The following is a 14,653-nucleotide window of genomic DNA, read 5'->3' as shown; positions in this document are numbered from 1 at the left end:
TGTATGCGGAAAGCTGTTTTTAAGTGTTCTTGGAAGAACATCGCTTGAAAGGAACGTGCGTGTATCAGTAATGGATAAAAACATACTCGATCAACTCTGGTCTTTGGCCGAGTACATTGCGCAACCTCTCTTGCGCAGTGTTGGCACTAGGCATACAACCTTTTTTCCTTCTCTACTTAATTCACCACCGGGGCTTCGCACATGGCCTCCGAGATTTGCCGCCCGATCTCGGAGGACATGTTTTGAATTTGTGGACAATCCGTAACCGAAAAGCGCGCCACGGGGTGATGCGTAGACCGGCGTTTCCGCAGCGCCACCTGGGCAGGCCATCACGCCCCATTCTACGTTCCCCGATTCATGAAAGCGAGCAATATTTATTTCATGCGCTCCTGAAGCATGGTCTCGCATGTAGAGCAGTTTATTTAACGAGTTCAAGAAGCGTTGCAGGGCCCCTTTAGCGCGAATTCAGACACTGAGTGAAGAAAGAGAAATAAACAAAGGCTAAGGCATATATATTCGAAGATACCAATGAAAAAAAAAACAAATAAATAAGCTGTATCATTGTAGGCACTTTTACGTGCATCTATGACACATTATTACGTCTCGACTGTGCCTTCATCTACGTGATCTGTTTGTAGTCACGATTCAGCGGCTTGGCGAGTCCTATGAACGTAGCCGTCGAACAATAGATGAAGCAGGGACCGTCTCGAACCAGGACGCCACCGGTTGTAGCGCCAGCCTGCTTCATCCACGTGATCCGCTTCTCGATTCCGTCGGTAGAGCTTCGGTAGTGAACGTGTACACCCTTTATGCGAGGCTTCAGCCGGTCGCTGAACGTCAGCAGGGATTCCTCGGCGTCATTGTTGAGTAATGGCGCCGCTGACAGAAGGCACAGGTACTGCAAGCGGCCGATGAGGGCGATGTTTTCCTGGAATGGAACGACGCCCGCAGAAAATTATATTAATAAATAATTATGGGATATAGAAATTAAATAAAATTGGACACGTAATAACGAGGGAAGATAACCGATGGTCATTAAGGGTTACGGTATGGTTTCCCAGAGAAAGGGAAGCGTAGCAGGGGGTGGCAGAAAGTTAGGTGGGCGGATGAGATTAAGTAGTTTGCAGGAACAACATGACCAGAATAAGTACATGACCGGGGTAGTTGGAGAAGCATGGGAGAGGCTTCTGCCCTGCAGTGGACGTGGCCAGGCTGATGATGATAATGAATTTATACCACCAATATTTCAATAAGGGCGTAAATATATTTACGTGGCACTCTTATGGCGAAAAAAGTGTTGCAAGGGTGTGAGTTATAGACATTTACATTCTCAATCCTTTCTTTCTGGGTTCAAAAAATTTTACAGTGCACGCCTTTGGGCTTGTTAGCTCCTGACCGTAGAAGAAATATCACGAAATAGGAGGATGTGTGTGTATGTCCCTCTTTTCCTGTCGTATTAATTTGCGCTGTTCAGCCCAAGGAACGATGCCACATGCAAGTGCACCAGGCGAGTGGCAGAGCCTAGGACGTTTCACCGAAGCAACTTCAGTTGCCCGTATCTAACCGTTCTCGGTAAATGTGCGTGTCTACGGTAAATGTTATAAAGTGAAATTAAACTTTCAGAAATCGTGCTAAACGCCCTAAAGAATTTGAAAGGAGGAAATAGATATTGTGTTACAGCAGAAACCTATGGTTCCAATCGGTGGCTTGTTCTGAGTGAAACAGCCAGATCTGGGAAGCAGTTTTTTTTTGTTTCTTCTGCCGTTAGCGTAGTTACCTTGAGCATTTATCTCAAGAAAGATACGCAATGCCAGTAAACACGACGCAGAACTACTTTCTTGCAAATTGGTTTTTTCGTGCTGAACAAGCAACGCACCACACAATCTGTTCGTCTTTTTCGCTTCAGATTGGAACGGGGTATCTCATGTCACAGCGGTGGGAAAACGATTGTAAATGTTTCCGCATATCGGGGTGGTGCTCACGATTACTTTGCCGATGTATTGGCTTGCTGTCGTTTCGTACAATAAAAGAGTTGGTAGTCTGTGCTTTGTCTTATCTCTCCCTCCACCATTTTTCTTGTATTTTGGGCAGTACGCCATTCACTGAGGCCACCCCCTCCCCCAAATAAATAAACTGAGAAATTTCATTTCCGGCGCTTTCGACACATTTAGATTACGGAACCATGCTCGTGGCACTAAAGGCACGTAGATCAAACCCGACTCACCAGCAGACACGCCTCGCCGAAGGGCAGGGCATCGTGCCGAAGCACGAGACAACTCAGCAAGCTGCTTCTGGCGAGCAGCTGACCCAAAGACGGGTAGTGTGGGTGCGACGGATTGGGGCAGTCTGACAGCCTCACCGAAAGCGCAGGACAGGTCTCGATGAGCCAAAGGGAGATACGGCCATGCACGTCACTCAGAGTCAGCCTGACAAGCCCATTGTGAAACATGGGTGTGCCGTCTTGCATTTCCGGCATGTCTTCCGGATGGAGGACGAACTCACCCTCGCAAACAGTGCACCGAACGAAGCTGCCCCGCCTATCGATGCGCACGTCCAGTTCTTTGAATTCGGTGCAGTTCTGCGCCAGACGGCGCAGAGCTGACGGGCGGCGAAGCGCGCAGGGGGTCGCCGAGAGGGATTGCAGATGCTCCAGGGAGCCGTCCTGTAGCAGTGCCGTCAGATCGAGGTCGGGTCCGAAGTGGAACGCGCTTATGTTAAGCTCGACTAGTTGCTTGAGCTTGACGGAGATAAAGTCGCGAAGACTGTCGCGGTAGGCGGCGCCAGCCGTCGCGTATACACCGTCGGAGGGCTGTGCCGGTAACAGCACAAGACAAAGTTGGCTCACGTTCCCCCAGTAGTGCCCAAGGGTTGCCACGCGAATCCATTCCGCCGTGATGCCTTCTGCGTGGTGGACGGCAACCAGGACCAGCTGTTGCGGCAAATGGAGGGGATCTGCGCTGCCGACAACGAGATCTCGGAGTAGAACACTGCTGCACATGTTGCTTGACCTCTGGTAGCTGACGTTGGCGTTGACGACCGCGCAGCTCGTGAAGTGCGACGGTGTGAACGGCGGGCGTTGATTTGAGGCTGGCACCTCGGAAGAAAACGTGAATGTTTCCAAATTGACGCCCTGTTTGAGGATGGCGTTACATTCCAGGAGCGCGTTCATGAAGTTTCCGCGCACAAAATGAACACGCAGCTTGTCCAGCTCCGGGCAGTAGCTCAGCAGCGCCGAGAGGAGCTTGAAGTTCAGGTCGCCGCTCACTTCGGCGTACATGCGGTGGACACTGACAGCAAGGACGCCTGGCACTTGCGACGCGGTGTTGTGCAGCTCCCTTATTTCCGAGTCCACGTCCGTCTCAGCCACGAGGGAGAACTCAACTTCCTTTAGACTTGGAAGCCGGTTTAACATCAAGTGGAGCAGGGCGCTCGGCCTGAGCGGGCAGGCGACGCACCGCAAAATTTGGAGTCCCGTACATTTGCCGATGTGTAGAGGCAATTCCTTTGGTTCGAGAAGGATGCAATTTGTGAGGTCGAGTGCGCGGATAGCCGGAACCAGTGTCGTAGCTTCTAGCTTCTCGACCAGAGAAGACAGCCCTTGGTGGGCGCGTAGCGCCACCATTATTTCGGTGTCCCTGTGCCGGTGTCTCTTTAGTGGAGGGCTTCAGGCTCGCCGAATCATAGAGGCTCAAGTGGCGCGGCCCAACGAACGGGGAAAGGCGATGGTGCTAACCGACCGTTACGCACGACTTTCGACGAATGCTTGTTGCACACGTGATACAATACGGGCGAGCAACGTGACGTCACGCAGGTGCGGTGGCGCTGGCGTAACACCAAATGCGTGGATAAGAAATATTTCCGCGAGATTTTCGATGGCGTGCGTTATGCGGAAGGTTCTCGAACGAGTTTTACACCTTTACTCGGCAAGCATCATTGTTCAAAGCGGCGAACTGCTATGAAGAGCGGCAGAAGTGACAAAGTTGTTCGCTCTTTTCACCCCCTTCTGCTTGCCTGCTTGTTCGCAGCGTGCAGTTACAGATCCGTGAACCAGTGGATATGATACCCTACACGAGATAAGATTTTACCGCAGGAATGCGTGTGTGGCTGCTATAGAGCGCAGCCAGCTTCAAGCGACATAGCCTTTGACCTTATAGGTTAGAGGCTATAGGTTACAGGTTACACTTATTGGTTACCTTTACTTATATGTTACAGGCTACACTTTAGTGAACCCGACAGTCAGAAAATCTGGCGGAATGAACATGGCGTGACCGCGTGCCCTTTATATGAACACGCTTCTGAGAAGTTTTGAACAACGACGACACCCAGGGCCGTGCCGGGATATCGACGCGTCCGAACTGTACTTCAGGTTCCCGCCTGCCGTCTGCAACAGCTTGTCTTTCATGGGTCGTGTCGTTATGATCGGGTTAGATGCCTGTCTTTGCCTTGTTATGATAACCTTCGCGTTGCACAGCGCACAAATCGCGACGTCACACTGCTTCCGCGGAAGTCTCAGCACCGGCTGAAGCCCCGACGAGTGAGCGTTTACATTCGCGCTGCAAACGGGTCGAGTTGGGTCGACCTCGCGACGTCGGGCCTACTCAGCCCGACCCGACACTCGTTCAGGCCGACCAGGCAGCGTTTGCACGAGCTCGATAGACCAATTACAGCACGACAAGCCGACTGGACCGGCTTCTGTCGGGTGCATGCAAAACGCACCGCTATATAAACGCTTGGCAGGGGCTGTCGCCGGCGGTATATCGTGCTTAAGCGCGCTCCTTCGTTGCTTAACAAAGGATCAATTAAAAACAATGTGACATCGATAACACGATGCGTCAACTCACAACTAGTTTTTTCCCTTAGAGCATGGTGGCTATCGTACGGAAGTCACAAGAAAAAAAAAACAAGGAACTGAGGGCAACAAAATTAGACAAAAAACAAAGCGAGACACATTAAAACTTGAACAGCTGACTCCCTCCGTCAACACGTGTGTTATGGGCGTTCATGTTTTTGCAGAACCGAGGCGTTCTAAAATTTTGTTTTAAGAATTTATAGCCATGGATGGGGCGCTTTCGCATCTATCTGTGTGGTGCAGTTTTGCTGCCTCATTAATCTCTTCCTCCGTGTTATCTAGCGCGCGATATAACTTCACAGCCTTGCTGACCGTGGTTCTCGTGAGCGTGCCGCAAAACTTGATGTGAAAATGAATTTCGCTATTTTACGCGCCGAAACCACGATACAATCATGCGGTACCCTGTAGATAGAGGACTCCGGAATAATTTTGACCACCTGGGTTTCTTTAACGTGCGTCGAATGCATGGTACAGGAGCGTATTTTTGCGTTTTTAGCATGGCAGCAATGTAAAAAATGGAATTATAAATCTAGTAGAGTATAGTGCTCATTACAGAGGAGCAGAGGGCCATGCCACATCACCGTACATCGTTCTGAAGGTGTCCAGCAATGGTGAGATTGCGCATATAATAAATTGCTTTGTCTATATCGAGACAACCAATCTGAAGAAGACTGTGTAGCGTAGCGCGAAGCGGGACAATGCGCAAAGAAGAACAAGGACAAGCGCAACAAGGAGAAGCGCTTGTCCTTGTTCTTCGGTGTCCCTTGTTCCGCTTCGCGCTGCGTCACGCAGTCTTATGGAAGAGCCACTACTCTATACCATCACCTTACGTTACAACTTGTGGGTTTCCTAAGGCAAGCAATTCTTCCTCAACGGCCGGTAACTATTGCGCTAGCGACCTCCTTCATGCGTTCTTCCGTGAACGGGATAGTTTGTGCAACGACCGCGATTCTCCTGCACCATAATGGTTCAGAAGAGTGTCCACTTGAATCTGTCTTTAGCCTTGTAGACTGCAAGGGCAGCAGTACACTCCCCTTATGTGTTGTACAACTTGGGACAGCGAATTCTCAAATCGAATACGAGTGAGTGAGTGAGTGAGTGAGTGAGTGAGTGAGTGAGTGAGTGAGTGAGTGAGTGAGTGAGTGAGTGAGTGAGTGAGTGAGTGAGTGAAAAACTTTATCTGCTCTAGATTCGCTGGTCTTCTGCGGTCTTCAGATGGAATCGTCCATCTTCTAGCACAACGGTCGTTTGCCAATGGGAGGGAGAGCACTCCCTCCCATTGCTCCGCACTCGGGTTTGGTATAACGGGTACCACGTCTATCTTCTGGCATGCCCACGTTATGTGATACAGCGTGGGTGTTTCGTGGCACCAGGGGCATTTGTCATTGTATTGTGTGGGATAAATTTTGCTGAGTACGTTTAGGTTCGGGTACGAGCCCGTTTGTAGCTGCCTCCACGCGACAGAGTCCTCTCTGCTAAGGGAGTTGTGCGGTGGTGGATACCGCTTTCTGCAGCCCTTGTAGTAATTTAGTATCGCCGAATAGTCTTGGGGTACAGGTTCGGTCTCCTCGAGGTCGCCTATGTTGGATGCTCGGTAATAAGTGTACCCTCGAGCTATCCTGTCCGCCTCTAGGTTCCCTGTCACTCCCGTGTGTCCCGGCGTCCATACTATCGTATGCCTAATTGGTTCTTCTTTTGTTTGTCGTTCTGTTATGGGGTCTCCGAATACGAAAAAAAATATCTAGGACCATTCGATTCGTACATAATCGCTTGAACTGCCGTCTTGCTAGCTGTGGCAACGTTGGAGGACCAGCACGGTGAGAAGCTGCATCCGTTAGGGCGCGGACAAATTTCGAATATTCGCATGCATACTCCGAATTTTCTGTGTTCTGGTTCTGTGGCTAAGAACCGAATTCGCTGCAGTGTATATGGAAAGTTATATTTAGGTGTTCTTTGAAGAACATCTCTGGAAAAGAACCTGCGTGTCTCAGAAATGGATAAAAAATTCCAGTGCCCTTGCGATCTGTGAGGAAGGATGACCGACGAAGGTTTGTGTGATGGTCCCTTAATGGCTAACTGCACTTCTGCCACGGGTCGGCGCTCGTATAGGGAGGGCTTAACACCTTCTTCACCTCCGGCGCGGGTCGGCCCGGCATTGCACTATCTTCGGGATTGGCCCACGTATGCGGAGTGCTTAACGCGACTTCAGCTCCACCGGGGAGTTTCTTGCTTACCGCAACGACACCAAAATTTCCTTGGACGGTAGAGGTATACAGCTTCCCTCTAAAACATACTCTACCAACTCTGGTCTTTGACCGAGTATTCTGCGCAACCTCCTGTGCGCAGTGTTCGCACTGGGTATACAACTTTGTTTCCTTTTCAACTTCATTCGCCGCCAGGGTTCCGCATATCGCCTCCGAGATGTGGCGCCCGATCTCGGAGGCCGTGTTTTGAGTTTTTGTAGTACCCGAAACCGACAAGCGCGGCCCTGCGGGCTGTGCTGACCTAAAGTCCCTTAAACTTAGCAAAGTAGTGCCACGCTTTGAAGAATGCCGCCTCCTCCTCGCGCGTTCTGGCCGAAACCGACGCCGCGTCGCTATTGGCCTAATAGCATCACGTGGGCCCTTGCGCCGTGCATCAGCGCCATTTTTGCTCGAGAAGCGTGTACGGAGTGGCAATGAGCGCATGTTGGCGCCGTTGCTAAGCTGGAGCAGTGTAGGCGGCGCCACGGTCGAGGAGGGAGCGTAAAAGAGAGGAGAAACGAGGAGGATCGAGTGAAGGTGGAGGAGGAGAGTGTTGCTACTTTACGAAGTTTAAGGGGTTTAATTTATGCTGACCTAAAGTCCCTCAATTTTCCAAAAGTAGCGCCATTAGATCTTTCCGCCACGCCGCTCTTCCCGGCGTTTCCTCCTCCACGCCTCCTGTCGCCCCAGCCCAACACCTAGTTCTCTAGAGGGTGTTGCCCAGCCTCCTCCCCTCCTCCATTGGCCAATCTGTGTCACGAGGAAGCACGGGTTGCGCTTTTGTATATTTTTTTCTTTGCAGCGCGCTCCGAACGCCATTGCTGGCGCAGTGCGACGGAAGTACGCGCACACGAATTGATGGCGGGAGGTGGCGGGATCGAATCGCGGCCACCGCGGCCGCACTCTGATGGCGGCGATATGCAAACACGCCCGTGTCCCAACCATTGGGGACACGTTGCAGAAACCGAGCTGGTCTAAATTAATTCGGAGTTCCCCATTATGGCGTGCCTCTAATCATATCGTGGTTCTGGTACGTAAAACCCCAGAATCATTTTTTTCCGTCTTGTGTACCTTGAAAGTTCCAGTTAAAGATGCACTGCTCCTCTGCGAAAAATTACAACGCGAAAGAATACAGAGAGACGTAGTATACAGACATAACATGAGCACTTCAGTAAAAGTGTTACGGGTGCTAATTAGGGGGGAGTATGGAGAATTATTTTCGGAATCACTGTTGAGTTGACCCGTCAAGTGCGTTCTCACTATCAAATTCCAGCCACTCGCACTGTAATAAATAAAACGATTCCGTGCCCTGGTACGTTGTTCAAATTATCAATACTGAGTACGTGTGGAAACCTTTCTCATGGCCGCCAAAATCCGTGCATGAGCTACAAACATCCGTAATAAACGCGGAGCAGAAGTGGCCCTGTTGCTAGGCGTTTCTGGCCCCAGGCATTTGGAATCTCTCGCGCGCCGGCCGAACAAGGGTATCCTGCAGGTACGCAAATGAGCCTACGAAACCATGTGCGCGTGTTTGAGCACACTGTGTGTAAGCGTTGTGTTTCTGCAACGCGAACTCTCAATGCGTGGGCGCTTTATGCCTTAAATAACAGACCTTTTCTCTATATTTTTTTAGCGATACTAACACGACATTATTAAGGCCAGTTACCGCCTGACCAACAAGACCTCGCCTCAATAACTGCTCTGCAGGGCTCGAATGAACTTTTCCGCGGATTTCCTCCGGTATCGGGTTAGCCGTCGTCTTCTACGGCAGGGCCACCATAGGTGGCGCCACTGTCGAGGGCGCGACTACCGCGGGTTTGGAGCGGAGGAGGAGGGAAGTGGTCGCCGCTAGTTTTGGAGATAGAGGTGTGTTATACTGCTAGGCGTTTCCGCAGCGCCACCTGGGCACGCAGTCACGCCACATTGTACATTCGGTGGGTGAGGGAACAAACGCGAGTTAGTGACATCTTAGTTGAAAGCAAGAAAAAGAAAAGGGCATGGCCAGGACATGTAATGAGGAGGGAAGATAACCGATGGTCAATAAGGGTTACGGTCTGGATTCCAAGGGAAGGGAAGCGTAGCACGGGGCCGCAGAAAGCTAGGTGGGTGGATGAGATTAAGAAGTTTGGGAGAGGCCTTTGCCCTGCAGTGGGCGTAACGAGGCTGCTGATGATTGTACGCTGTCTGGTGCATGAGAGAGACAGAGAGAGAGAGAAACACCTTTATTTGCCACTGCAGGGTTGGAAGTTAGGACAGGTAGGCCTAGTGTGGCTCCCAGTTGGGGGCGACGTCTCGGGCCCACGAGACGAGTGAAAGTTGCGTTTTCTTGTCTGCTCTTGTCAGCAGCGGGTTCCAACCCTCATCGGAGGGAGCTGGCAGTAATGATTGTGGGGGAGGGTTACCCTCGCATCCTCACAGAATGTGTGTACTAAGTTCGACCGCGGAATGTTTGCTTGCTCCATGAAAGCGAGCAATTTTTGGCCCATGCGTTGCGGAAACTGTCTCGCATACAAGGCGATTTACTTAACGGGCCGAAAAAGCGTCGCAGGGCCCCTTTAGATCGTGTTCAGACACTGAGTGAAGAAAGAAAAACAAAAAAAGGATAAGGCATACATATTTGAAGATACGAAAGAAGAAAGTAAATGGTAAGCAGCATTATACTAGGCATATTAACGCGCATCTAAGACATTATATTACGTCTCGGCCGTGCATTCATCTACAGGATATCTTTGAAGTCACGATTCAGCGGCTTGGCGAGTCCTATGAACGTCGCCGTCGAACAACAGAGGAAGCAGGGACCGTCTCGAACCAGTACGCCTTCGATTTCATCGCCAGCCCGCTTCATCCACGTGATCCGCTTCTCGGTGGCGCGGCCAGAGGATCGATAGTGAACGTGCACACACTTTATGTGAGGCTTCAGGCTGTCACTGAACGCCAGCACCGACATCTCGGCGACATTGTCCAGTAATGGCGCCGCCGACAGAAGGCATAGGTAGTGCAGGCTGACGATGCGGGAGATGTTTTCCTGGAACGGAACGATGTCCGCAATAAATTACGTTATATTATTTAGTAACTCGCACATCGAAAATTTCAATAAGGGCGTAGATGTGTCCTTAACTCGCACTCTTACGCCGAAAGTACGATGTGAGGGTATGAGTTATAGACACATTCTTCATGCTTATATTAAGGCTGGAAATTATTTTACCATGCACGCATTTGCATTGGTTAGCTCATGACCTGAGCTAACCTGTTTTCCTGTCGTGTTAGTTTGTGCTGTTTCAGCTCAAGGAAAGATACAACATGCGAGTGCATCAAAGGCGGGGCAGAGCCTTTAGGACGTCTTCACGAAGCAATTTCGGTTGCCCTTATGTAAGCCCTCGATGTATTTTTATGCGTTAAGTGTTAAAGAGAAATTGAGCTTGGAGAAATTGTCGTAAGCACCCTAAAGGATTTGAAGGCAGCAAATAGGTTGCGTGTTGTTGCAGAAACTTACGATAGGGATTGATGGCTAATTCTGAGCGAAACAGTTAGCACTGGGAAGCAGTTTTTCTTTTTTTCTTCTGCCGTTGGAGGGTGACAGTGTCTGCGAGTGTAATTATTTAGTTACCTTGAGAATTTATCGCTATAAGGATACGCAGCCGCAGTAAACTCTGTTGCGGATTAGTTGGTGCATACTGAACAAGTAGTGCGCCGTGCAGAATCTTTTTTTCTCGTCGCTTCTCAAGCGAAAGTGTGCCCATCTCGTGTTACAGTGGCGGCAAAACTATTGTAGATGTTCCCGCATTTCTGGATTGTGCTAGCGATTACTTTACCTTTATATTCGCGTCATGTCATTTCTTGCAATTAGACAGTTCGCATATCTTATTTTGTTGTAGCGCCAGCTGAACAAGAGCAACCGAAAGGCACGTCTGACACATACAGCGCAGTATGTGTCAGATGTGCCTTTGTGTTGTCCTTGTTCAGCTTGCACACCAACATAATAAGATATGCCGTACCAACAAGCTCCTACAGCTATCCTCATCAACAAATGGTAGTACACGCTGTGTCCTGCCTCTCCCTCCACCATTTTTCATGTATATTGTCCACTACGTAACGCGCTGAGTAAATAAATAAACGAGGAAATCTTAATTTCGGCGCCTTCGACACGTTTAGAGTATGGAACCATCCTTAAATGTGTCCAGAGCGGCGGTGGCTGAGCCGGCGAAGCATAGCTACGGCTCGTTCTGCCTTTGTTTTAATATGTTCAATGTGACTGCGCCAGGTGAGTTTGCCATCGTAAATAACACCAAGGTACCTGACTTCCTCAACTTGAGGAATGATTTCCTGTCGGTATTGCAAAGATATATGCACTTGTGTAGTTAATGGGAAGACTAAGACCGCACTTTTGCTAATATTTAATGACATACTTAATCTCTCTAGCCATGTCTCCAGCATTCCTAAGTAATTTTGCAACGACTGTTGTAGAGGATGTATATTGCTTGCCGAGGAAAAAAAAATGCGATATCGTCCACATAAACATAAACATGTACTTCCGGAGACAAAGGAATGGTGCTTAGCAAAATGTTAAATAATACAGGGGAAAGAACGGAACCCTGTGGTACACCTCTTGTCTGCTTGTGTTTAGACGTCGAAATACCGTGTTGGTAACAATAAAATTCTCTATCCGTTATGAATTCGCAGATCCAAGCGGTTATATTTTTGGGAAATTCGTAGAGTGAAGCTTATTGAATAGAATGCAAAGTTCTACAGAGTCATATGCTTTTGCTAAATCTAGCGTCACCAGAGCTGCGTACTCTCGTTTGCGGCGAGCAAGTTTAATGCGGCTCTCTAAATCTACACGGGCGCACCATATGGAGTGGCCCGGACGAAATCCAATCTGACAAGGACTGAGAAGGTTATCATCCTGCTAAAATTTGTTATACGGCTGTGAAGAACCCTTTCTATTAATTTGACTACATTTGAGGTAAGAGAAATCGGTCTTATGTTTTCTAAGTCAAGTCCGGGTGATTTTTTCTTCAATAGTGGGATAATTTTAGCTACTATCCACTCTCTTGGAACCCATGAATTCTTGAGAGGGAAATTTATTATGTTTAGTAGGTCCTGAGGCGCATAATCAAATAAAACTTTTAGCATTCCTGTTGTAATTTCATCTGGACCGGGGGCTGACGCCGGCAAGGAATTAATAATGCCTTCAAGCTCTGTCGCTGTTACTGCTACAAAGTCGTCTACCAAGGGCGGTTTCTTTAGTCCTATCGGCAACTGATGTGTGAAACGTCGCGCAAGTCCTTGAGCAATTTTCTCAAGTGATTCTGATAATTCTTTTGTTGATAGAACGACAGATTCGACGTTCACGGGGGCCGGTATAGCTTTGCGAGATCGAAGAAATTTAAACAGGGCTTTTTTATTGCTGAGACTTCGAAAGGTATGTGTAGTGCCTGGAATCGTAGTCCTCCTTAGCTTTTGAGACTGTTCGTTTAAATGTGGTAGCTATATATGTATAATCAGCCCAATTGACAGGACACTGGTTGTATAAAAGCTTTTTCCGTGCAGCTTTTCTACGTCTAAAATCTCGTTCGCACTCAGAATTCCACCAGGGACACTATGGTCCATACTTATAAGATTTCACAGCAAATTTAGCTTTTTTTGATGACTGTTTTAGTATTGAACATAGGCTCATTGCTTTAATATCCATCTCCATGCCCTCCTGGGCTTGTAAACCTGATTTTAAAGCATTTTAAAATTTTTCGTAGTTCACGAAAGTACGCATATTATTATTTAAACTAGTTAAAGGAGGAATCAGTTCAAAAATTACAGGAAGGTGATCACTGTTAGTTCCGAAATCTACAGTCTTCCAGGAGGTGACTGTCATGTTCGGGGTAGCAAACGTAAGATCTAGGGTAGATCGCGACTGACCACGCACGAAAGTATGTGCTCTCGAATTTAAGCAGGAGAAATGATTCATTATGACCCAATCCCACAGGCGTTTGCCACAAGTGTCCGTTCGGAAACCCCACGATACATGATGAGAATTAAAATCTCCCACTAGTATGTTGTTCTTCTGACTGCGAGCAATAGAGGTATCTAGATAACGGGTATCTTGTACTCCAACGGGGAAGTACGTGTTAATTATAGAAAAAGGTGTACAACCAGGTAGTATTATATCCAGTCCTAGGATTTCAGTCTGGGGACATTATCTGGTATGCTATAGTAGCTCTATGGCAGATTTTTGATGACACAAACAACACTAAACCACCGCCTCGGGATGGGCGATCCAATCGAAAACATCGGAAATTTTTTAGATGAAAAGATCCACCAGCAGCAAGCCAAGTTTCCTGTAAAACAATAATATCTGGCGGGTATATAGAAATAAGATATAATAAATCTGTTGCGGCCGAAAGTATGGAACGACAGTTCCACTGAATTACTGTTAAAGTTCCTATGGTGAATAAATCCGAGCAGCAGAGACTCCTTGGTCTAAAACGTTCTTTTTTAAGAAGTCCTTCTTAGTCGGGGTCTCTCTAACGTACTTTTTTGCTTTGGAGTTGATGGGAGAGCTAGATTTTTTTTCTCTGTCGGTGACCTTGTTCGTTGAAGAGATCGGGGGTCCATATCTACATCTTGATTTTCCACCCCATCTGTGTCGGAGAGACAGATTCGGTCGACTTTTTCAGTAGTTGATGGCTTTGGTGAATCGTTATTTGTGAATGGCTGCGCGGTCGATATTTCAATAGGTGGACTCCGCGGTAGACCCCACACCTAAACCCAATCTTGATCCACAAGGTTGGGTTTATTAGTTAGTTGAAGCCACGGAGTTAGTTGTGAGGACAGCACCTGGACAAGGGAGTCGGTGAGATTTGTCATGATGCGCTCCATTGCTTTCTCCAATGCCTTTTCTACGGAAGCTGCAGCAGCCTCAGAGATTGAGTTCTCCATAGACAATGTTTGACGGGCCGTTATACCAGCATACCCTTGAGATCTGCTCTGAATTTCTCCAATGGCCTCACGACGAGAGCATCGACGTCTCTCAATTATTTCGAGGATTTGCATTTCTTTTGTCCTTGCAGGGCAATTAGGTTCATTTGCGGGGTGGGGACCACTGCAAAGGCAGCAGGACTCATTTCGGGAAGAACAGTCATTTGAATGATGGCCTTCTCCACAAATTCGGCATCGTGTGTTTGACCTGCATTCTTTTGTCGAGTGCCCAAACCGCCAGCACGTTAGGCACTGAAGGAGGCGAGGTGATAGAGGCTCAACTCGGTATATGAGTGGACATGCCTTGATTTCCTATGGGCGGTTCATTCCAGCGAAAGTAGCTATGACTGTTTCAGTGGGCATGCGCTTATTATCAAACAACACGGCTGCAACGATACACAGAAATCACGCCTGCCGCTGAAAACATTTCCAAGATTCCTGCCGGACATAGACTTATGTCGACACCGCGGACTAGGCCTTTGGTACATGCAAGGTGACGAGGAATGAAACTGCTCACCGGATGTGTCGCAAAAACACCGCACTTCAGCAAATCTTGAACACAAGCCTGGTCTGACGAGCAGCAAAGAAT

At 48.5% G+C, this 14,653-nt stretch overlaps 1 protein-coding gene across 1 annotated transcript; it reads right to left on the bottom strand.

Moving 5' to 3' along the window:
• Positions 1–441: 441 nt before the first annotated feature.
• Positions 442–3,751, bottom strand: LOC142590987 (uncharacterized). The gene is made up of 2 exons (XM_075703362.1): positions 2,225–3,751; positions 442–928 (listed from the first exon to the last, which is right to left on the bottom strand). The coding sequence occupies exons 1-2, from the start codon at positions 3,620–3,622 to the stop codon at positions 620–622; spliced, it is 1,707 nt and encodes a 568-aa protein (XP_075559477.1). The 5' UTR covers positions 3,623–3,751; the 3' UTR covers positions 442–619.
• Positions 3,752–14,653: the final 10,902 nt, after the last annotated feature.

The sequence above is a fragment of the Dermacentor variabilis genome, chromosome 8 (genome assembly GCF_050947875.1).
Source record: "Dermacentor variabilis isolate Ectoservices chromosome 8, ASM5094787v1, whole genome shotgun sequence".
NCBI lineage: Eukaryota > Metazoa > Arthropoda > Arachnida > Ixodida > Ixodidae > Dermacentor > Dermacentor variabilis.
This window is presented reverse-complemented; position numbering and strand designations above follow the sequence as displayed.

Excerpts from the sequence above, each read along its gene's own strand:
- LOC142590987 (XM_075703362.1), bottom strand. The coding sequence starts at position 3,622 with ATGGTGGCGCTACGCGCCCACCAAGGGCTGTCTTCTCTGGTCGAGAAG. Across the intron at positions 929-2,224 it reads TCGGCGAGGCGTGTCTGCTG|GAAAACATCGCCCTCATCGG; the intron begins GTGAGTCGGGTT and ends GTTCCATTCCAG.